This window comes from Oryctolagus cuniculus, chromosome 16 (assembly GCF_051225735.1).
Source record: "Oryctolagus cuniculus isolate XC-2025 breed Fujian yellow rabbit chromosome 16, ASM5122573v1, whole genome shotgun sequence".
NCBI classification, from domain to species: Eukaryota; Metazoa; Chordata; class Mammalia; order Lagomorpha; family Leporidae; genus Oryctolagus; species Oryctolagus cuniculus.
Genome location: NC_142882.1, coordinates 51,923,075 through 51,944,411, shown reverse-complemented (window position 1 = coordinate 51,944,411; position 21,337 = coordinate 51,923,075). Strand labels below are relative to the sequence as shown.

At 48.8% G+C, this 21,337-nt stretch overlaps 1 protein-coding gene and 2 long non-coding RNA genes across 14 annotated transcripts in view; 1 reads left to right on the top strand and 2 right to left on the bottom strand.

Moving 5' to 3' along the window:
• Window positions 1-504: 504 nt before the first annotated feature.
• LOC138845856 (uncharacterized) lies at window positions 505-8,398 on the bottom strand. 4 transcript variants are annotated; one of them, XR_016222541.1, is made up of 4 exons: window positions 8,070-8,398; window positions 6,029-6,406; window positions 5,280-5,377; window positions 505-832 (listed from the first exon to the last, which is right to left on the bottom strand). It is a non-coding gene; the product is annotated as an uncharacterized LOC138845856 (long non-coding RNA). The 4 variants fall into 4 exon arrangements; XR_011383073.2 differs by having other exon boundaries at window positions 6,029-6,142; window positions 8,070-8,395; XR_011383074.2 differs by lacking the exon at window positions 6,029-6,406 and having other exon boundaries at window positions 8,070-8,387.
• A 1,795-nt stretch (window positions 8,399-10,193) lies between these two features.
• On the bottom strand, window positions 10,194-11,637 carry LOC149121745 (uncharacterized). The gene is made up of 2 exons (XR_016222540.1): window positions 11,402-11,637; window positions 10,194-11,090 (listed from the first exon to the last, which is right to left on the bottom strand). It is a non-coding gene; the product is annotated as an uncharacterized LOC149121745 (long non-coding RNA).
• Window positions 11,376-21,337, top strand: part of IGF2BP3 (insulin like growth factor 2 mRNA binding protein 3) — a 136,144-nt gene continuing 126,182 nt past the window's right edge. For 2 of the 9 annotated variants that reach the window (XM_051852815.3, XM_051852814.3), the window contains exons 1-2: window positions 11,703-12,111; window positions 12,987-13,047. In XM_051852815.3, the coding sequence (XP_051708775.1) occupies window positions 11,937-12,111; window positions 12,987-13,047 (236 nt within the window). In that variant the 5' untranslated portion in view covers window positions 11,703-11,936. Of the gene's footprint in view, window positions 11,429-11,702; window positions 12,112-12,280; window positions 12,507-12,986; window positions 13,048-15,052; window positions 15,544-21,337 lie in introns of those variants that run through there. The other 7 variants (XM_089315380.1, XM_089315379.1, XM_089315382.1 and 4 more) reach the window with 7 other exon arrangements.

The following is a 21,337-nucleotide window of genomic DNA, read 5'->3' as shown; positions in this document are numbered from 1 at the left end:
CCAGGAAGAGCAGAAACCGACCCAGGTCACAGCGGGGTCAGCTGCAGGCGCACGGGGTGGGAAGACCGCCTGGTTCACAGGCAAACAAAGCTGCAGCTTCTCACTCCAAGGCCCAGCAAAGCACTCTGAGCTCTTGGAAGCCCTTTTCCCTTTGCAGTCCACATACTGGCTTAGGTCTACATACTGGCCCTGGGCTGCTGTCCCACGCCCCACACTGGAGCTAAAGACTAAGAGCTAGGGACAGGGTAGACTAAGTAAGCTCTCTCAGCTGCTCCCAGCTCTGCAGCCACCCAGTGGAGGAAGAGTTTGAACTATGCCAGGGACTGAAGAGCTACCAAGGCACTACAAAAAACTTAAGGACAAAGGGACTTAATAAGTTCACTCAGGTGTAAGAAAACACTTGGAAATCTGGACACAACTTTTTCATAATACATATTTTTACCAATTTTCTGATCTCTCAAACACATGGATTTCACAATTTGTTTTGGCACCAAAATAGACTCATTTTATTTTTTATTTGTTAAATATTTATTTATTTATTTATTTGAAAAGCAGAGTTACAGAGAGGCAGAAGCGGAGAGAGAGAGAGAGGTCTTCCGTCTGCTGGTTCACTCCCCAAATGGCTGCAACAGCTGGAGCTGCACGGATCTGAAGTCAGGAGCCAGGAACTTCATCCGAGTCTCCCATGTGGGTACAGGGGCCCAAGGACTTGGGCCATCTTCTGCTGCTTTCCCAGGCCATAGCAGAGCTGCATCGGAAGTGGGGTAGCCGGGACATGAACCAGCACCAACATGGGCTGTAGGCAGGGCAGGCACCAGCTTTACTCGCTATGCTACAGAGAGAAGAGACAAACTCCCCAATAGACTCATTTTAAATCCATTTTCCGTAAACCTTCTGAAGTGCTCTCCTGTACATATATGCAAATAGTAACACCCAGTCCTCCCTCCCCCACCCTCCCCTGACTTTTCACTAAAGCAAAAATGAAGTTTAATTCAACCCCACTGATGGTTCATCTGGTGGAAACCTGAACATGCAGTTTTCTAAGTTTGGTAGGAGCAGGAACTTCCCAGCTTGCTCCAAGTGGTGAGGTAGGTGTTAAAGCAGATGTCAGCCTGAACCAAGCTTTCAAAGGACAGGAGGGCGGGTCACAGGGACTCCTGTGGGATCCAGCTTTGACCCTGAACCGATTCACCTGTTTGGAACAGGTTAAATGAGATCCTGACTGAAGTCATGGAGGGCAAATAAGCCATGTTTCAATGTCTCCACCTTCAAACTTTCAACCTTAGCTGCCACTGACACCCAGAAACCCTACTCAGGATAAAGGCAGGCAGTTTTTATAAAAGTAATAGGCAAACCTCACCACAGGGTGGGTCTGTTTCCTTCTTTCCTTCCAACATCATCTTTTAAAAAATGCTTAGCTATTCATTTAAAATTGTATTTAAAAGGCAGAGTGACAGAGAAAGAGAGAGATCTTCCATCAGCTGGTTCACTCCTCAAATGCCCACAACATCCAAGGCTGGGCCAGGCTGAAGCCAGGAGCCAGGAACCTCATCCAAGTTTCCCCTGTAGGTGGCAGGGACCCAGTACCTGCTGCCTCACAGGTGTATTAGCAGGAAGGTGGATTAAAAACAGAGGTGGAGCTCCATCCCTTTACACACTCTGATACAGGATTCGGGCAGCCCAAGTGGCCGCTTAAGCTGAGCCACAACTCCTGCCCTGGGTCTGTTTCCTTATCACCAAAAACAGGTGTGGGGGGGGGAGGGAATACTATTAACACCTCCCACTGATGTCATCAGTGACAAGCAAGTCTGCCTTGCCAATCAACTAGTGTGTCTGCCTGCATTGGCCTCAATGTCCTCCACCATAGACAGTGTATGGAGCAGGTTCCTACTAATCCTTCCAGCCCTCAAATTTACAGGATCACCTTGTCATGAAACACGTTTAGTGAAGAGAAGATACTCTGTAAAATTTCCTTAGTTACTAAACAAAAACAAACAGCTTCTTTATACAACGCATCTAAGAATTTGGAACACACATGAAAAGGTGCATTTTTCTTAGGTGGCAGTCTTTTAGGGCTTTTTATGCATTGCCTCCATTGCTTTTCCCTCTCATTAAATAAGAAGTCATAACAGCACACACTTCCACAGATAAACTGCATTTTAGAGAAGCAGTAACTATTTACTACAATGAATCTGGACATTTTCCGGTTCATGGTCCTTTTCCTGTTTCTCTTCATGCTTTACATGTGTTAACTTCCCTTTACGTTAAACACTGTGTTTTTTTTTTTTTTTTTGGCTTTGTTTTTTACTTTATATACACTTTGACCTGAGTTTTTGAAAACAACAATTAATTATATAAAACAAGAATAAATATATTTGTATATCTGTAAGAGGATTCAAAACCCAGAGCCTATAACTGGATATTGCATTGCAGAATCATCTTGATAATGTCAATTTTGATGGTTTGCCTAAAATGTATTATTTTCAAATGATTTTGTTTCATACTCTGGTTTCTCTTCAGATTGAATAAATCTTTCACTTTTTACAAAATGAATTTGTTTCAATACCCAGTCTCTGATCAGCTACATGTACATGAAATCAAATCCTCCAATGTCCCAAAATTGCCTGTAAGGTTACTGTTTTAAAAATCCACAAAACCTGTTTTATGAGTCTATAAGTTTCACTAAATCTGTCAGCTTTAGTACATAATAGTCCAAGATTTCATGGCAAAGTTAGAAGGAAAAAGATCATCTTTTAATTCATAGATAATGTTTTATGAGGTAACTGTTTCAGCTTAATTTGCATGTATTGAATTAACTGCAAAGAAACTTGGAAAAACCTTTTTAAAAATAAAATATTTTTGTCACTATAAAGTTATATGAAATAACTAATTACTAAATAGATTCTGCATCCCATCGTAATTAGGAATAGCTGCATACCAGCAACTTTCCAGGTTTTATAATATGTTTCAATTTTAAATAACAAAGGCTGTAAGTTTTATCTCTGGATCTGGTTGTGAAAAGATACTTTAATTTTTACCTAAACCAAAAGTTCCATAAGTCTGATTATTTTGATTTTTTTTCTCCCTTGCTACTACATCTTCTCTGTTTGGCTGTGATTTTGTTAGTTGCCACACCCAAAGATTATTTCAGTTTATAACTATGTTAGCAGAACATTTCCACACAAAGAAAGAAATCAAATGCCTCACTTTACTGTAACAAAAACAAACGATTTTGTTTGTTTTAAAAGCAGTAGTCATTCCTTGTCTGTTGAAAGGCTTACAGTGTTTAAATGCTTGGTTATCCTAATGGAAAATGCTTTTTCCCTCCACGTTGTAATGAAATAATTGAGGGATATTTAATCATCAAAGAAAGAGAATCTTACAAGAGCAGTGACAGGAAAGGGGCTATCATGTGATTGAAACATCATACTTCATTTGGAGCCACTGAACACTTTATTGGTGGTCTGCCCTGTAGCCACATCACAGTCTAATCCCAGCCTCCCTAACCCCCATTAAAGAAAAGTCTATGAATAGCAGGACTCAGCTTTCACTGAAAATCTGAGTTTCCTCTTCATATTTAACTTTTAAAAACATTGCTGTTTCAGCACAGCAGACCAGTGTGTCTCTGGCTCCCTCTCCTACAGGTGCATTTTCTCAAGTCACATTGTTTATTTTGATTAAAGTATCCATGTATGGATCATGTGAACAAATAGTAGGAGAACAAAATTTTTAGTAAGCTCTTATTTTGTAAATTTAACAAAATATGTAAATTTAAGAAAATTTAACAAAAATATGTAAATTTTTCAAAATATGTGACCAGTATTACTTCTACCAGTTTTTAAGCTGAGTGTGTTACAATGATGTTTTTGGAAATTTTATATAATACTAACTAAATAGAATAAAGTCTTCTAAAAAGAGAAAACAAGGCATAGAAAGATACAAAATTGAAAACATACTCATATTATTTAAATTCTCATGTTGTTGTGCTAATAGCCTCTTGGTTCTAGTCCAGTCTGTATTGTTAGTCTTATCTTATTTTCAGTGGCCCTTTAAAAACATCATATTAAACTCTTCTGGTGGTTAGGAAAAACTTTTAAAAACAGTTGACTTTGCTTGTCTGAACTTGCAAGTTCAGAATTTCTACAGTTCTCTATCCTGCTCTGTTTCTTTACAAACTCCATAAAGGGCTTCCCAGCAGGGACATTTGGGTACACTGAGGTGTCCAACTTGGACCCCGATTCCGTACCCCCTAAAATTGTCCTCACCTGAAATATTTGCTGTTGTTGAGAGAATAGAATGTTGCCTTTAAACTTCTTGTCTATTTCACTGTATTAAAACTTACATTCAATTTTGTTTTATTAATATTTAAAACAAAATTCAGTTTAACTTGTTTTTGAAAGGCACAATATTGGTTCTGGATTCTGTTAAAACTTAACTGTGTCTTTGTGGTTGTAGAAGATAATCACATACTGTACACTACATTGAAATTTTAATTTTTTAGTTGATTTTCTATTAGGTTTTTATGGATGGTCATTCTTTAAAACAAAAACAAAAGATATCATCTGAATCTTGATAGCAAAGAAATAGAAAAGCCATTATCATAGGAGATATGGTGGGTTGGGCATTGTGGTAAAGCAAGCTAAGGCACAGCTTAAGATGCCTAGATCCCATCAGAGTGCCTGGTTCAAGTCCTGGCTACTCCACGCTTCCTGCTTCTGATCCAGCTCCCTGCTAATGTACTGAGGCAGCTAATGGCCCAAGTAGTTGGGCCCCTGTCACCCACGTGGGAGACCAGGGTGGAGCTCTTGGCTCCTGGCTTCCTCTAGGCCCACCCAGTTCTGGCTGTTGCAGGCATGTAGGGGAGTGAACCAGCAGACAGAAAATTTTCTCTCTCTCTCTCTGTGTAACTCTACCTCTCAAATGTGTAAGAAGAAAAAAGATATGGATAGAGTTCAGAACAAAATTCTAGGTAATTTTCAACAAACAAAAACAAAAGACAATGACATCACTGGTAGTTAAGTATTCCATAATAAAATGTTGACAAAGTGGCAGAAACCACACCTATTTCTGATGTAACAAAACGGATATTTTCCCTCACTTTAATGACCTGTTACTTTTTTATTCTTATTATAATTATATATATTCTTTTTATTAGCTTTGATACCTGAATTAGAATTAGACTTCTTATTTTAGTTTAACAGAGGATATTCAATAGTAATATATATTTTTATACTTATTTTATATCAAATTATATACATTCTAAAAAAGTCTCTACTCACATTTTCAGGATAAGATTTAGTTATCTTTAAATTATCTCCCAAGTCTTGGAAAGTGCCAGGGAAAAATCAGATTCCAAATAAGAAACGAATAGTTTACCCTACAAAAAAAAATAACACATAGAAAAATTGCTTTACTATTGACACAGGATCACTCAAAAAATTAAATACGAATTAGAATACATCCAAATTTCAATCAATGGTATCAAATGGAACCTAAGTTCAAATAAAATTTTGCTTTTAAGAAGGCAGTAGTATTGTTAATTTAAGAACTGAGCATTAAGTTTGTCAGTTGTGAAAAAACTATAAGAAATATTAGCAACTTTTATATTTTTAAGCTATCTACTATAAAAATACATGTTTAGAGAAATATGTAAAATAAGAGTTTAGGACAAGTTTTTTATAGGGGCAACTGTGATAGATTTCAGATCAGAGTTGTTTTTGTGTTTTTTTTTTTTGTGCTATATCTTGTAGTCACTGATTCTTTATGAACCTCAGTTGACATACTTTAAAATAAAACCAAAAAACAAATACCTTTCATGTAGCCTGCTCCTTCCCCTCTTAGAGCTGTGATTCCCAGCTAGGGAGAAGCTCAGGACTGCAATGTAAACTAAACTCAAAAAGGGATGAATTTAAATGAGTGTAAGTGGAAACAGTAATGATCACCACTCTTTTAAGGAATTAAAAAGTTCTGTTATTAAATCAAAAAGTTAACTAGATTTACAAAAAGTATGGGGAAGCCATCAGTTTACCTAGGTTGTAATCTAGAGAGAAGGATCGAATTTGTCTGTGGATATACATCTGTATGTCACAAAATCTGCTGTTTCATCAAGGGAACTTTAATTCCTAACTCTTGGGATGAGATTCTGGAGGAGAAAGGGAGAGGAAAACAAAGGGTCCAGATATGAAAAGAGTGGCTGAGGATGTGTCTTTTCTTTGCACGTGCTGAAGACGCTGGGAAACCAGCTCTGCCCTCCCCATGTGCTCTGCCCTCAGATTCCTGTGATGGGGAGAGTAGCTTCTTATTGTTCTTTCCGGTGGGATTTCATGCTTGGATTCCTGTCCCATTTTACTCCATTAGTCAATACATTCTCTCTCTACCCTCTTCCTTCTCCCCTGAGCAAGAAAACCTGCAGGATAAATGAGTTGCAAGCAAGAAATCAGTTTAAATATCCAACTCTTCCCAACCTCCTCACACCCCTCCCCCAGACAAATGCCTACTTTCTTTGTGCTCTGTGGCTGGTCTCTAAACACACCAAGCACACAGCAATTACCAGAGTCTTTTCATTGCAGGGCTCGTCCCCTCCAACCCCACAAGAGTAAGTATTTCACAGTTTTCAACCAAGGGAAGCAGCATAATCTTGGAGAAAATGGCAATTAAAGCAACTATTACGTATAAAGTTTATCAGATAGATAGAAATTCTCACTCCTGACTTAGTAGCTGAAAATTAAGAAATGAATTTCTTTCAGCCAGAACAAAGTTTTTAAAAACAAAAATACTATTACATTTTGATTTTGAGAATGTTTGAAAATATCCTAGATCCTAGTTTTGGCTTGTGTAGATTAAGTTAGGGAATTGTTTTTAAAATTGCCATGTTCTATACTCTAAAAAAAAATCAGTGAATATTTTCTTACTATGTCATTTTCAAAATATGAAAATTACAGATATATAAATCTCAATCTAGATTCCTTTTATAAATAATGTCTTCTCCATATTTCTTACATGTTAAAGGGTTATTTTTATAATCTTGAGCATTATACTATAATTTCTAAGGCTTACTTTGTTCAATTCAAACTATTTCCAAGTTACTCTGGTATTTATGAGGAATAATTTTACATAAAACCTCCGAAATACTATCTATTAATCATATTAGTTTAATGTATGATTGAATTATACAAAATATAAGCAAAATATGTTGTAGTAATTACTTCTCTTTTACAGTCATCTTTCTTACCAATCTACTTTTTATTTTTCAACTTTTTATTTTCAATAGCTTCAAAAACAATTCTGTTTTGGGATTACAGTATACAACAATTTATGCTTCTTTAATCAGTTTTCTAGAGACTAGAACGAGACACCCCAGAGCTAAAGATCGTTTTTCCAAAAGAACTTAAAGAGGATGATGTAACCACTTCACTGAGAGTTAACAAACACGGAGAAAACCTTTGAATGCCCTGATTTAAGCCAGTTTTCTGCTAGTTTTTAGTATTTCCTGAGGACTCGTCGTTTCTTAGCCAAATCGTGCATTTTCATTAAATCATCTGTGAACAAATTCCGCAAGTTAAACTCCTCACTAGTGCACTCGCTCGTCTCCACAGGACCAAAGCGTGGTAGGGGCTGATACGGAATTAAGACACAGAGACAAACGCGCACTTCCTTCTTCTCCGTCTCGGAAAGGGGCTTGATCTTTAGTTTACTTCTGAGGAGACCGGCAGCGAATTGCTTACAACACCACAAACCCAGCAGGGACGCCGGCGCCCGGGCTGCGTTACCCAAATTAAACGCGATTATTTCGCTCGATCCGCGCTGTCCCCCGCACACTCCCGGTCATCTTTCCCTCGCCGCCTGCACCGATGGGCAGGTTTCGGCTACAGAAATCACTCGTCCTTCGGGTCTTAGGGCAGCCTCCACAGAAACGTGGTCTCTGCTCCGACCCGGAATGTTTCGTTAGTTTTTTTTTTGAGGGGCTGTGGGTTCTACTTAAACCAACCCTGCGGACCACAGAGAGGGAGGGGGCGGAACGAGTCGATTTCTCTCGAAGCCCACGGAGGTTCTGGCAGCGGGAAACGCACCGAGTCTCTCCGAGGTGGGTGCGGGCAAGGGAAGGGAAGATACGAGCCCGGCTGCGGAGCATGGCGCGGGCCCAGGACCGCGGGGCACCGCGCCGGCGGCCCTCAGGCGCGCGCCTCGGTGCCGCCGAGCCTTCTGCCCTCCTCAGGGGTCGAGCAGTCAAAGGGCAGGGGGAACGAAAGCCAGCAGAGCAGGAACCCCGTCCCGCCCCTTCCACCACAACAAAACCAACGAGGGCGCAAAGGGTTATTTTCGCGCCACAAAGATGGAAATGCACGAGCGGCGCGCGGGCCAATGAGCGGGCACCAGCAAACGGCTCCGGCGGCGGCGGCGCGCGCCGATTGGCTGCCTCGCTGCGCCAATCGGGCGAGGGCAGCGCCCCCGGCAGGGGCGGTGTCTCTCCCGGCGCCAGTTGCTCAACTCGGTGGCCGCGCCGGGGCCCGTGGAGCGCCTGCCCCGCCCCGCGGCCCGACCCCTCCCCGGTGCACCCGCAGGGCCTCGCGGGCGCCGCTCGTCCGCTGTCCGTGGGTGCCGAGCATCCCCGCGCGCCCGCGGTCGTGGAGCTGTGAGGTGGGGAGGAGCCACGAGGGGCGCGGCACGGCTCCCCCACCCCGGCCCCGCGCGGAGGAGCGGAGCCCGAGGCGGAGCCGGGGGCCTCGGGGATCGAGGCCAGGCCCTCGGCGGCGAGACCCTTCCCAGCGCGGGGGTCCCGCCTTCCTCCTCGCGGCCGGAGAGGGAGAAACCTCCTCTTCCATCTCTGGGGGGCACCATTTTTTTTTTTTTTTGAAAATTTTAAACTCGTGAAAATAATGAACGACTCCGGAGAGAGGGCCGAGCCGGGGCGGCGCGTGTCCCGCCTGCGGTCTGAGCGGACCGGAGCCCCGGAGCGCCGTCGGGACGCGCGGCTTGAGGAAGCAGCCACAGCCCCCGGGCCTGCTCCGAGTCCTCCCTCGGCGCGGAGAAACTCGCTTCGCCGCGGCAGGTTAGCGGGTGGAGGCGGCGCAGAGCGCACGTGGGGTGGGGTCTTCGTGGGCTGACCGCCCGCCCTTAGGGAACCCGGAGGAGCCCACGTGCGGTTGATTTGTGTGCGGCTCCTGGAGAGGCTGGGAGGCAGATTGACCCTCCGTTCGTTCTCGAAAATTCGCCAGAGATGGTTTCTGCACTCGAAGTGCCAGGGAAAAAAAAAAAAAAAGCAAGTGCTCACGCTATTCCTGCTACACGGCCGCGCGTGCACGTACCCCTCGATGCCTGGACGGCAGATCTGAGTTTGTGTGTGCGTCTGAGGGTCGGGTATTCGGTTTGTTACAGTAATACCCAGATGAAATTCACAAGCGCCTCAAGAACGCAGCTCATCACAAACAGCACACATTGGTTTTCAATTCCAGCTGTTAGATTTGCTTGGTAAAGACAGACAAGCACAGGCTAGTATTCATCGAAAATAAACAATATCCCTTGCTGTGGACGTAGGTATTTCCTTAGGTCTCGGCTTTAATAAGAGCAAATGCAGTCAGCAATGCAGAAGCCACCTTTCAGCCGATTTGGGGGCAGGCTGAATATATAAGTAGAGCTTGTTCTTAGGAAAAATTAAAAGATAAATGGCCAACAGGCTACAACATTTAGTGGTATTTATAAAAGCAAATAGTAAATGAAACGCATTTCAGGTTTTGATCACATGCAACAAGTACTTAAGGATTAATTCTTTGAATTTTGCATACCAAAAGTCATCAAAATCTTTTCAGAACTTTTTAAAAAAAGGGTGAAAAGAACAAGAGCTTTGAAAACTTAAAGCTAGTTGTAAATTCAGAGGAATTTCACCATTAAAATGTTCTTCCCAGATAAAGCTCATAACAGCTCCACAAGGGCGTTTTCCTCTCCCACAGCACAAAGTAAGAACGTTTTGCTGAATTAAACCTGAATGAAATTATTGTGAAAGCGTGTTTACAAAGTTGGATTTGCTTGGCAGGAGAGGAAAACCTGTTAGAAGACACAGCTGCTTTTAAAATGGATGATCTGACACCTTCCGGTTACTTAACATAAAATCATAAAGTAAGTTCCTTTTAAGAGACGAAACGTAAACACAATGCAAGAATTCCAGTGCTTCCAAAAAAAAAAAAAAATATCAGGTCCCGGTCACGCTTTATTGGGAAACACTTTTCAATGCCACACAGTATATAATGTGGTCGAAGAGTAGCCAACGGCACCGGCCGTGAGTTACCGAAGATGTTTGCAGCTACATTGCGATACCTTCTCTATTCACAACACATTTTCCTGCCGCCGAGAACACCGAGTCATTAAAGATCCCAGTGCCTGTTCCCGCGCTGCGTAGGATTTCATTCACTTTAAAGACGAGCGTTTTCCATCTCTCCCCTGGACTGTCTGCTACGAGCCCATCCCAGGGCTCCGGTGCACCCGAAAGACCCTCGCAGGCTCCCCGCCCGAGGCCCTCCCCCACTCCCACCATTGTGCTCGCCCCAGGCCGGCGAGAGGCGCAGGGCTCGCCCCGCCGAAGGCGCGCACCGAGGCGGCAGGGAGCGGCTCGGGCCATTTTGCAAGTGAGGCTGCCACCCAGGACTGGCGCGGGGCGGTCTTCCCCCGCACGGCTCCCAAGTTCTCCAACTGAAATCGTCTCCATAAAAGTGCCAACCCGCCTCGCCGCCCCGAGATCGCGGTGGGGGGGGGGGGTCTCCCGCAGGCCGCCCCTCCCCCACCGGCGGCCGGGCCCGCCCCCGGCCTCATTTATCCCGGAGCCTTTTCCGAGCCGCGCAGCCAATGGCAATCGCGAAGCCGAGAGCCACCGCGAGCGCAGGCGGAGGAGGTGTCGCGCAGACGCCCGCCCCGGACGCCGCGCCCCTCCCCCGCCGGCTCCGGGGGCGCGGGGCTCGGCCCCCCGCCCCTCGCCGCGTCCGGTCCCCGCCGCCGGGGGGCGGGGCGGGGTGGGGACAGGCCCCGGCCCGCACCTCCGGCGTCTTCCAGGCAGCCAGGCGAGTTGGGGACGGTGACTCTCGGCCTTGGTCGTTCATCACCTATTTGCAAAAAAAAAAAAAAAAAAAAAAAGGAAAAAAATCGAATAATTAAAAACTGCGGTTCCGAGAGCCGGGGAACTGCCCAGCAAGCAACCCCAACCCCTGCACCCTGGAAAATAAAATCAATGCCCCGGCCTCCCCCCACCCCTCGCTCCCGCCCCGCCGGCCCCCGGGCAAACTCGGCGGCGCCCCCCGTCCCCCGCCACCCCGGCCGCGCCCCTCCCCCACGCCGCCCCGCCCCCACCCCACCCCCACCCCCACCCCCACCCCCACCGCCTCTCGCTCTCTGCCTCCTCTCCTCCGAAACCCACTCTAATTGAGGCGCCGGGATTCCTCACGTGAGACGTTGATTTGTAGCTTGAACACGTGGCTCATTCAAAAAGCCGGGCCCTCGCCGTGGATTCCTGCGCCCGCCCGCGCCCCTCCCGCGTGCCCGCCGCGCTGCGGGGGCCTGGTGGGGCGGCGCTGCGCCGGGCCCCGCGCCGGGCGCTATTTTCGCCGCGCGGCGGGGCCGGGCCGGGCCGGGGGTGGGGGGGGCGCCAAGTAGTTTCCTCCCCCGCCCCTCCCCCCGCGCGGGCTGGTCCCGCCTCCGCCTCTGCCTCCTCCTCCTCCTCCTCCTCCTCGGAGTTGGGAAGACTCGTGGATGCGCCCGGGCTGGGGCTGGGCTTTCTCTCTCCTCGCTCTCGGTTGCAGCGCCCGGGAAGGGGCACCCCGCGCCCCCCGGACCCGGGCTCGGCGCGCGCGGACCTGCGGGACCTGGCCCTCGCCGCTGCCGTGTTTTTCATTTTTTCGTCCCCCCACCCCACCCCGCGCTGTGTTCCTGTTTCCGAGCCGCCCCCTTTCGCGATGAACAAACTGTACATCGGGAACCTGGGCGAGGACGCGGCGCCCGCGGACCTCGAAAGTATCTTCAAGGACGCCCAGATCCCGGTGTCGGGGCCCTTCCTGGTGAAGGCGGGCTACGCCTTCGTGGACTGCCCGGACGACGGCTGGGCCCTCAAGGCCATCGAGGCGCTCTCAGGTGGGCCCCGGCCTGGCCGCCGCGCCCGGAGGCGCCACGGGACCCCAGGCCGGGCACTCAGCGCGCGGCGCGGGGGTCCAAGGGCCCGGGCCGGACGCGCTGTCAAGAAAGCCCCGCGCGGGCACGGAGGGGCGCGGGGCCGCGGCGGGCGCGCGCTCCAGGCCCCGCCACGCCGGGCCCGGGCCGGGCGCGGGCGCCTGCTCGCCCTGCTGCTCCCTGCGGGCTAACCTCTGCTCGCTAACTCGTGGCCTGGACCCGGCTGCCTCTCGGCCTAAGGGAGCGCACGGTATCCCGGACACGGGCTGCCTAGGGAGGCCGCGGGGCTGGTGCCTTGCACGGGCGGTCCCGCGCCGCCCCGGCTCCACCTCGCCCCGTCCGACGCGCGCCGGGGGCAGGTGGGCTCGGGCGGCGGCGGCCTCCGGGACTGGCGGGGCGCGCGCGCTGGTCCGGGGCGCGCGGGGCGACGAGGCCTGGGGCGGCAAGGTTGCGCTGGTTCCCTCCGAGAGCCCTGAGTCTTAGGGCTTCTCCTCCTACCGACTCAGCCTGGCTGTGGGCGCTCGGCTCGCCCTGTGCTCGGCCGCACGTCCGGCCGGCCCCGGCTCCGGCGCCAACGGTTCCCGGAGGGCCTGGGCTGGGACCAGAGAACAGGACTGGGCGCCCTCTCCCCCGAGTCGGCCCTGTGGGGGAGGGTCCTGGAGAGGCCGGAGAGACCCGGTGCCTGGCTGCCACCCGAGGGGCCCCCACTTCCCGAGGGGCCCGCTGCCCACCAGCGTAGCGGCGGCGCCGAGGCCTCGGGGCGGCCGGTGGCGCCGCCCAGGGTGTGTGGGGCTCGGGGCTCCGGCGACCCGACAGTCTCATGTCTCGTGTGTCCGCAGGTAAAACGGAACTGCACGGGAAGCCCATCGAAGTTGAGCACTCGGTCCCAAAACGGCAGAGGTGAGCGTCTTTATTCTTTTCTCGCCCCATTGTTGGGAGCCCAGACTCCACCGAGCGCAAACCCTTTCCCCGCACCCCGCCCCGGGCTCTTGGCCATTGTGCTGGCGAGGAAGGGGGTCTCTCGGAGGACGCTCTGGGCATAGCAGGTCTAGGTGGTGCCGCAGGGCGCGGGAGGCTGCGGCCGGCCCAGGTGCGGTGGGCCTGCCCGGGAGCCGGGGCGCGAGGCCGGAGCTCGCCCCTACCCTGCTGGCGCGCCGGCCGCGCTTGGGTCCCGTCCCGAAGCCTGGGCTTCCCGGCCCAGCGGAGCCTCTCTCGGCCCCTCCAGACTCACACAGGTCTTTGCCGACCGTGCCTTTGTCTCCCTCTGCGCCCCCACGCCCCCTGCCCCCTTTTTCCTGGGTCTCTCTTTGCTTTCAGCTGAGCCCCAGGGTGGTGAGACGGGGAGGTGGGTGCTAGCTCTGCAGGAGGATTTCTCCGAGAACGTGCGTAGCGTGCCTTTTTTGGGGCAGCGTTGTGCAGACTCCTCGAGCCTCTGAAGTGTTTTCCAGACCAGGCCGGATCGGGCTCTGTAATCCTGTGTGTGGCGCTGGGTTCTTGCAGGGTGGCCCTGGGGCTCCTGCTTCCCACCGCCCCACTCCTTGCCGGGGCCTGACAAGGAGCTCCAGGCTGCCGCGCCCCGGGGCCTGCGTACGTGCGGCCTGGCGTCGGGGAGAGCGAGCTGGGGGCCGCACGGTTCGCTGTGCGGACGCGCGCCGGCGTCCGGCCGCCCCTGCTTCTACAACCAGCTGCCTTCCGGGTAAAGCGTTTGCAAACTGAGTCTCGTTTCTAGGAATGAGTCGGCTTGGTTTTACGTGGAGGTCTCTGGTTTTAGGCGCTGAATTTTCGTTAGGATACGTAGGAAAGGGAGTAACCGATTAGATTTAGTTGTAGTTGGGAATTATGTTTAATTACATGAAATTATTTTTAAAAACCTGTAAAATAATAGAATTTGTACTGAAAAGTCTCAGTTGATGTTAATTGAACGGGACTTGAAGAAAGGAGAAGTCTTATCCCTCTAAAAAGAAATGTATACGTCTAGCATGTGAATTGTGAACCTAAATACACACACACACACACACCTCTACACCTGCAAATTCTAAATGATTTCAGAGTTTAAGCACTGTCTTAGTTTTCATCAAATGTTGAATTAAAAGTAAGAAAATGGTAATGCTTTAAGGACTGGCATTTTAACAGTGGAGAGTTTTAAATGTAAATACTTAGTGTCTTGTTTTCAGGTAGATTGGATTAACCTACATGCAAATATATGATGGCTTCACCCTCTTGCTTTTTGTTTCCAACTGTTGTGAATTTCTTCTCACTTGTAGGGGATTGAGAAACATCTTCTGGTAACAACTGCTTGTTTTAAAGGTTTTTTTTTTTGCCTAGCCCTGAACATGCTTGTTACTTTGTAATGGGCGGTAGTTCCTCTTAGCACATTAGATACAACGTTTCCAGAGGCAGCAAGTGTCTCTGTGGAAGTTTGTCAAGGTTGTAAACAAGGTGAATTTTCACTAGCATTATACTGTGTCACTAGCAGAGTGAAGGGGTGAATACAGTGGAAACTTTTTTATGCACTAATTTGAGAGAACAATCAAGGGCTGTAAATGCTTTGCTTGTATTAAAATGTCTTAAATAGGAGAATCCAGGAAATTTACTGGAAATTTATAGTACGATTTGGTTCCCGTGACCCTTGGAGCTGTAGTGCAGTCCTCTGTTTCTGGGCTGTTCCACCGCCTGCACAGGCTCCCGGGAGAGGGCAGAGAAGGCTTCCCTGACAAGCCCACGCCCAGTACTGTGGCAAAGCTGAGCAGTGGCACACAGCGGTGGAGCAGTGAGAGTGGCTTGAGTGTCACAGACTGCTGCGTGCCAAGCAAGCTGGCCGGACTTCTTTATGCTTGGCAGCCCTTCATTCCCGTCTGTCATTGTGTGCACATGAGGCCAGCATGCCCACATGTACAGCCGTGACCTTTCTACCTGCTGTGCAAGGCATCTTGGGAGCCTAGTGCTGGAGCATGCTTATGGCTGGTCTCTGAGATGGATGAATGGGCTTCAGCACCCGAGCAGGGCGCAGGCCCAGGAGGCAGTTGGATGCTTGGGAGGCTGGTCTAGCTCTGATTTTGAGCCAAGCTGGTGGTGTGGGTGGTGGTGGTGGGGGAGGGCATTGTTGAGTTTGCTTGAGATCCAGCTTAGCTCCCCGAGATTACTTCTCTCCTGACCGAAGTCTCAAGGGAATGTGGAAGGAATGTGGCTTTTCAGCATTCAGATGCCCCTCAGTTTGGGAAGATTGTATCAGTCTCTAAGAGGGCTTGAGATCCCCACGTCCACAGTGGAGGAAGGATTCCGCCGGTGAGAGATGGTGGCGTGCTTTGTGTCCCACATACCAAGGCTACGGCAGATGAAGACTTCACCCCCAAGGTATAAGCTTGCCTCTTTTTTCCTTCTTCCTTGGAGGTCTGGGTGAGTGTGGAAGTAGTTGTGACTTTGAAAGGTTGTAGCTGAGTTTGGTGGGAACGGCCGCTGGTGATTTGTGGGCATTTGCTCCTGTGTGATTTTATAAATAGCACTGATGTGATGTTGTTGTGTTGTGGGCTGTTGGGCATGAGAGAGGGAAGGGGAAAAAAAGTTGCTGACTCTGGGGAACTGAGAGGATGGTGGTTTTAGTTCAATTTCCATGGCTTTTTTATATTATGAAAATAATTTTTCCCATTTTCAGCCTAGCCATTTGTGATGGAACCTCCCTATGATTTTGTTGTTAGTGCTGATAAGGATTATACATAGCTGAACATAAATTTGAATAAAAGAGAGAAAAATAAAATATTGTTTTAGCAGGAAGGATCTTTTAAAATCAATATTGGTGTCTAAGCTCAAAAATCCTTGTTTTTTGTTTCTTTAAAAAAAGGAAATAAAGTGAACAATTTACTTTTTCATATGAGAATCTTATCCTTAACATAAATTGGATAGAGCATTGTGCAAGTCTGGGGGGAGGTTAAAGGAATTGGCTAGTGTTGCCTCTTAATAGCTGTTAAGTGTAGAGTACTGATGAGCAAGGGCATGGCGCTATGGCTGTAGGGCTGGCTTCACAGTCTTAGCACAAGCACTGTTGTACACGCTGAACACTGCCACACAGGTGTCAGTAGCTGTGCCGCTCCGTGTCGGTGCCCTCCAGGTGAGCCTGATGACATTCTCACACCTGCAGAGACTTGAGATTCTGAACGTGAGAACCGTAAGCTGAGTTTATCAGCAGTGCCTCTTAGAGTGGTTGCAGCTGGAGAGGTTTTTTTTTTATTATTTCTTAAATTCTCAATACATTTTGAAAGGATTTGAAATATTTCATGTTTTAGACCTAATAGAATTAAGAAATTTTTAAAAATTTGAGAGGCAGAGAGTGAGAGGGAGCAGGAGCATGTGAATGAGTTTCCCACTCACCTGTGCACTCCGCAGATACCTGCAACTGCCAGGGGCCCAGCGCTAGGAGCTGGAAACTCCAGGTCACTCCTGGGTGACAGGGACCCAACTACTCTTGAGCCATTACTGCTGCCTCCCAGGGTTCCCGTTAGTGGGAAGCTGGAATGGTGGGTGGAGGGTGGAGTCAGGAGCTCTGATATAGGGCACAGGCAGCTTAACCACTAAGCCAGTGCCCCACCCTGGCCCTAGTAGAATTTTTGCAAATTAAGTGAATGCTACACAGCACCAGAACCCAGGGAAGACGTTAGAGAAGTGTGGCTGGAGCCAGTGGGAATTGGGAGGCTCAGCTTCTGTTTCTGGCTCTCAACTTGTGTGATCACTGACATTCTGTGGTGAGGCCAAAGACCATTCCGATAGGCCGAGAGGGGCGGATTTTGTTCTCATGGTTTTTGCTCTGCTTGGAACGATTCATCAGCTAAGGCTTCAAAACACCTTTTGAAACGACGGAGATCTGGGGTTTTCCCTGTCAAAGAGCCTGACTTGAGTTTGTTTGCATTTGCTTTTACCTCTGTCTCTTTTGGGCAGTCAGCAAGAGGGAAGTGATCTTTTTGTGCTTTGAAACCCTTTTCTGAGCCACACTGGTGCTGTAAATGTGTTGATAGAGGATTGATTTTTCGTATTAAAGTGACATGGTTGAACCACCTGCATCTATTTCAAATGACACCATTGTAATTGTCCTCAGCAGTGTCCAGACAGCAGCTTTTCTAGAATAATTTTCGAGAGGTATGAATTACGCGTTCTGTAGCTCTGGCGGTTGGTTTGGTCCGCGCTGTGCTATTCCTAGCCAGGCTTACTCTGTTGACCATTTGCCTCTGATTCAAGCTCTCAGAGCCTTCAGGCAGGAGGTGGCAGTGTGGGAGCGGTGACCAAGGAATGGGATTGGCATCCTTACTTAGGATCTCTGCCCCATAAATCTGCTGTTTACAAATTGGCTTGGGCTGCCAGGATTTTGCTTGCAGGCAGGTGGCAAGCATAGTTTTGAGTGCCCCATTAAAATTGAGGGTGTCATTTATCAAGGTCTGAATTTGCTATTTGGCAAGAGTTCACTATTGGTAAATAAACAGTTATAAATATTAATACAGCATGTGAATTTTATTGCCCTGAAGAGTAATACTCAGAACATAAACTGTACATGTTTTAGGGAATTATCATGAGACCATTTAACTTGATGAGGAAATGGTTGAAGTTATTGCAGAAGTGTTCTTGGAGGGCTCTTGAAAGCTGCAAGTGCAAGGAGGCCTGAATGCACAGAAAACCTGACAGGAGTCATTGAGCGAGTGCACTCTGTTGTGAAGGTGATGTTTCAGTTAGCTACCGACGCTCACCAAACCAGCCCAGAACAGCAGCTCTTTCTCAGGATTCTATGGGCTATGTGGTTTGTTCTGTTCCGTATGTTTTCTTGGGTCAGTTACTAAAATGGGCTAAGGTGGTCAGAAGGCTTCACTCAGGCCTGGCGCCATGGCTCACTTGGTTAATCCTCCCCCTGCAGCGCCGGCATCCCTTATGGGCGCTGGGTTCTAGTCCCGGCTGCCCCTCTTCCAGGCCAGCTCTCTGCTGTGGCCTGGAAGCGCAGTGGAGGATGGCCCAAGTGCTTGGGCCCTGCACCCGCGTGGGAGACCAGGAAGAAGCACCTGGCTCCTGGCTTCAGATTGGTGCAGCTCTGGCCGTAGCGGCCATTTGGGGGTGAACCAACGAAAGGAAGACCTTTTTTTTTTTTTTTTTTTGATAGGCAGAGTGGACAGTGAGAGAGAGAGACAGAGAGAAAGGTCTTCCTTTGCCGTTGGTTCACCCTCCAATGGCCGCCGCGGCCAGCGCACTGCGCTGATCCGAAGGCAGGAGCCAGGTTCTTCTCCTGGTCTCCTATGGGGTGCAGGGCCCAAGCACTTGGGCCATCCTCCACTGCACTCCTGGGCCACAGCAGAGAGCTGGCCTGGAAGAGGGGCAACCGGGACAGAATCCAGCGCCCCGACCGGGACTAGAACCTGGTGTGCCGGCGCCGCAAGGTGGAGGATTAGCCTAGTGAGCCGCGGCGCCGGCCAGGAAGACCTTTCTCTCTCTCTCTCTGTCTGTAACTCTACCTGTCAAAAAATCCTTAAAAAAAAAAAAAAAAGATGACTTCACTTACGTAACTGGACCCACGGTGCCTGTCCCTGTGACCTTTCTCCGTAGTGTTTCTCATCCCTGAGCTTTTTTTTCTTTCCTTTTCTTCTTTGTTTCTTTTCTTTTTTCTTTTTTTTTTTTTTTTTTTTTTTTTTTTTGAGATTCAAGAGGCAGAGTTACAGACAGAAGGAAAAACAGAGAGAGGTCTTTCTTCCTCTGGTTCACTCCCCAAATGGCCACAATGGCTGGAGCTGGGCTGATTTGGGATGGAGCTTCTTCTGGATCTCCTATGTGGGTGCAGAGACCCAAACACTTGGGCCATCTTCTACTGCTTTCCCAGGCCATAGCAGAGAGCTGGATCAGAAGTGGAGCAGCCAGGACTGGAACTGGTGCTCATATGGATGCCAGCGCTGTGGATGGAGGCTTAATCCACACCACAACGCTGGCCCCTGGGCTTTTTTCTAGTAAAGTGACTGACTATCCCAAGTGACAGTGGAAGCTGCTAATCTTATTTATTTAAGAAAAAGAGACAGATCTTTCATTTTGGTTCACTTCTCAGATAGCTGTCCTTGCCAGGGCTGGGCAAAGCTGAAGCCAGGAGACAAGAACTTTTATCTGGGCCTCCCATGTGAGTGGCTAGGGCCCAAGGGCTTGGGCCATTGTCTGTTGCTTTCCCAAGCACATTAGCAGGGAGCTGGATTGAAAGCAGAACAGCCACGGGGTGCTGCCCTCACAGGCAGTGACCTAATCCAGCTGCGTCATAACTCCGGCCTCTGCTAGTTCTCTTAAAGGCTGGACCCCAGCTCTGGTATTTGGGATGGTAGTTCAGACACCTGTGCCCCACATCAGACTGCCTGGATTCAAGATCCAGTTCTGTTTCCAACTCCAACTTCCTGTTAATGCAGACCCAGGGAGGCAGTGGTGATGGCTCAAGTAGTTGGGTTCTTACCATGCATATGGAACCTGGGTTAAGTTCTTGGTTCCTAACTTTGGCTTCCAACCTGGTCTGCCCTTGTAGGCATTTTGGGAGTGAACCACTGGGTAAGAACTCTGCCTCTCAAATAAATGAATTTTTAAAAAATATTTATTTATTTGAAAGAGTTACAGAGAGGCAGAGAGGTCTTCCATCTGCTGGTTCACTCTCCAGATGGCCACAATGGTAGGAGCTGTGCCAATTCGAAGCTAGGAGCCAGAAGTCAAGAGCTTCCTCCGGGTCTCCCATGTGGGTGCAGGGGCCCAAGTACTTGGGCCATCCTCTGCTGCTTTCCCAGGCTCATTAGTAGGGAGTTGGGTTAGAAGTGGAGCAGTCAGGACTCAAATTGGCTCCCATGTGGGATGGCAGCCCTGTAGGCCGAGGATTTAGCCTGCTGTGCCACAACGATGCCCCCTGTTACTCTTTTTAACTGATGCTTAGTACAAGTCAGTAGGCCAGTGCAGATTCGAGGTTGGGGGGGTGTATAGAAATAGACCCTATCTGTTGGTAGACATGATTGGTAGGGTAAATAGGATGGCATGCATGTACATCAAGGGAGGAATTGATGGTGGTCATCTTTGTAGACTTTCTAGAAATTGGAGGATAGGAGTAGTGGCTTCAGAATGCTTAGAACATAAAATACCTGACAGCCAAGAGGATTTGCCGATGGCTGAGATGAAGGCTATCAGATGAGCTGAATGACAACAAGATTTTTTTAGCCACAGCAACTGGTTGGAAGATGATGCCATTTACCTAAATGGAGACTATTGGGGGAGGAGCAGATTCTCGGGTGGAAGCTGAGAACTTTGGCATTTTGTTTCTAATACTTACTAGAGTGTATTTATTATGTGAAAGGAAGAGTTACAGAGAAAGAGCAAGGAAGAGATCTTCCATCTGGTTCATTCCCCAGTCAGCTGCAATGGCGAGGGCTGGGCCAGGCTGAAGCCAGGAGCAGGGGCTTGATCTGGATCTCCCATGTGGGTGCAGGGGCCCAAGCACTAGGACCGTCTTCTGTTGCTTTTCCCAGGCCACTAGCAGAGAGCTGGATTGGAAGTGGAGCAGCAGGGACTCAAACTGGTGCCCACAAGGGATGCCAGCTTTGCAGGTGGTGGCTTTACCCGCTGTGCCACAATGCCCACCCCTGGCATTTTGTTTCCAATGCTTACTGAGATTTAAATGATGGAGTAAGCATTTGGACATAGAAATCTGGGACTAGGGCAAAGAGGGAGTGTAATAAAAACCAGAGGCTTCGTTAACTTGTGGGATTTGAAACCATGACACTGGATCCAATCACATAGGGACTGAGCCTGGGGCTCAGGAAGGCAGGAGAGACCAGCCGTGAGTGAGAGAGGATGGTTTGGTAGAGGAGAGTAGGCAGTGGTTGGCTGGGGAGGTGAGTGAGGAAAGTCGGTGAGAAGGAAGGCGTCATCGGCCATGTGGAATCCCATGGTTAGTCTGCGGTTTAGAGAGATGAGTAAGCAAGTTGGGGTGGTGGTCAGCCTATGTGTCTTGGTCTGAATAACTCTGCTCAGCCTTTTTTCTGTGTGTGAGTCCTTTGATGAGGAGAGTGTTATTTTCAGAATGTGTTGAATATCTACTGTTTTTGAGAAAGGAGAACTAGTGAAAATGAGACAGCACCAGACTGTTGGATGGTAGGGGCTGCTTTACTAAAGGATTCTCTGGGAAGGGGCACTCTGCCCCACCCACTTTCAT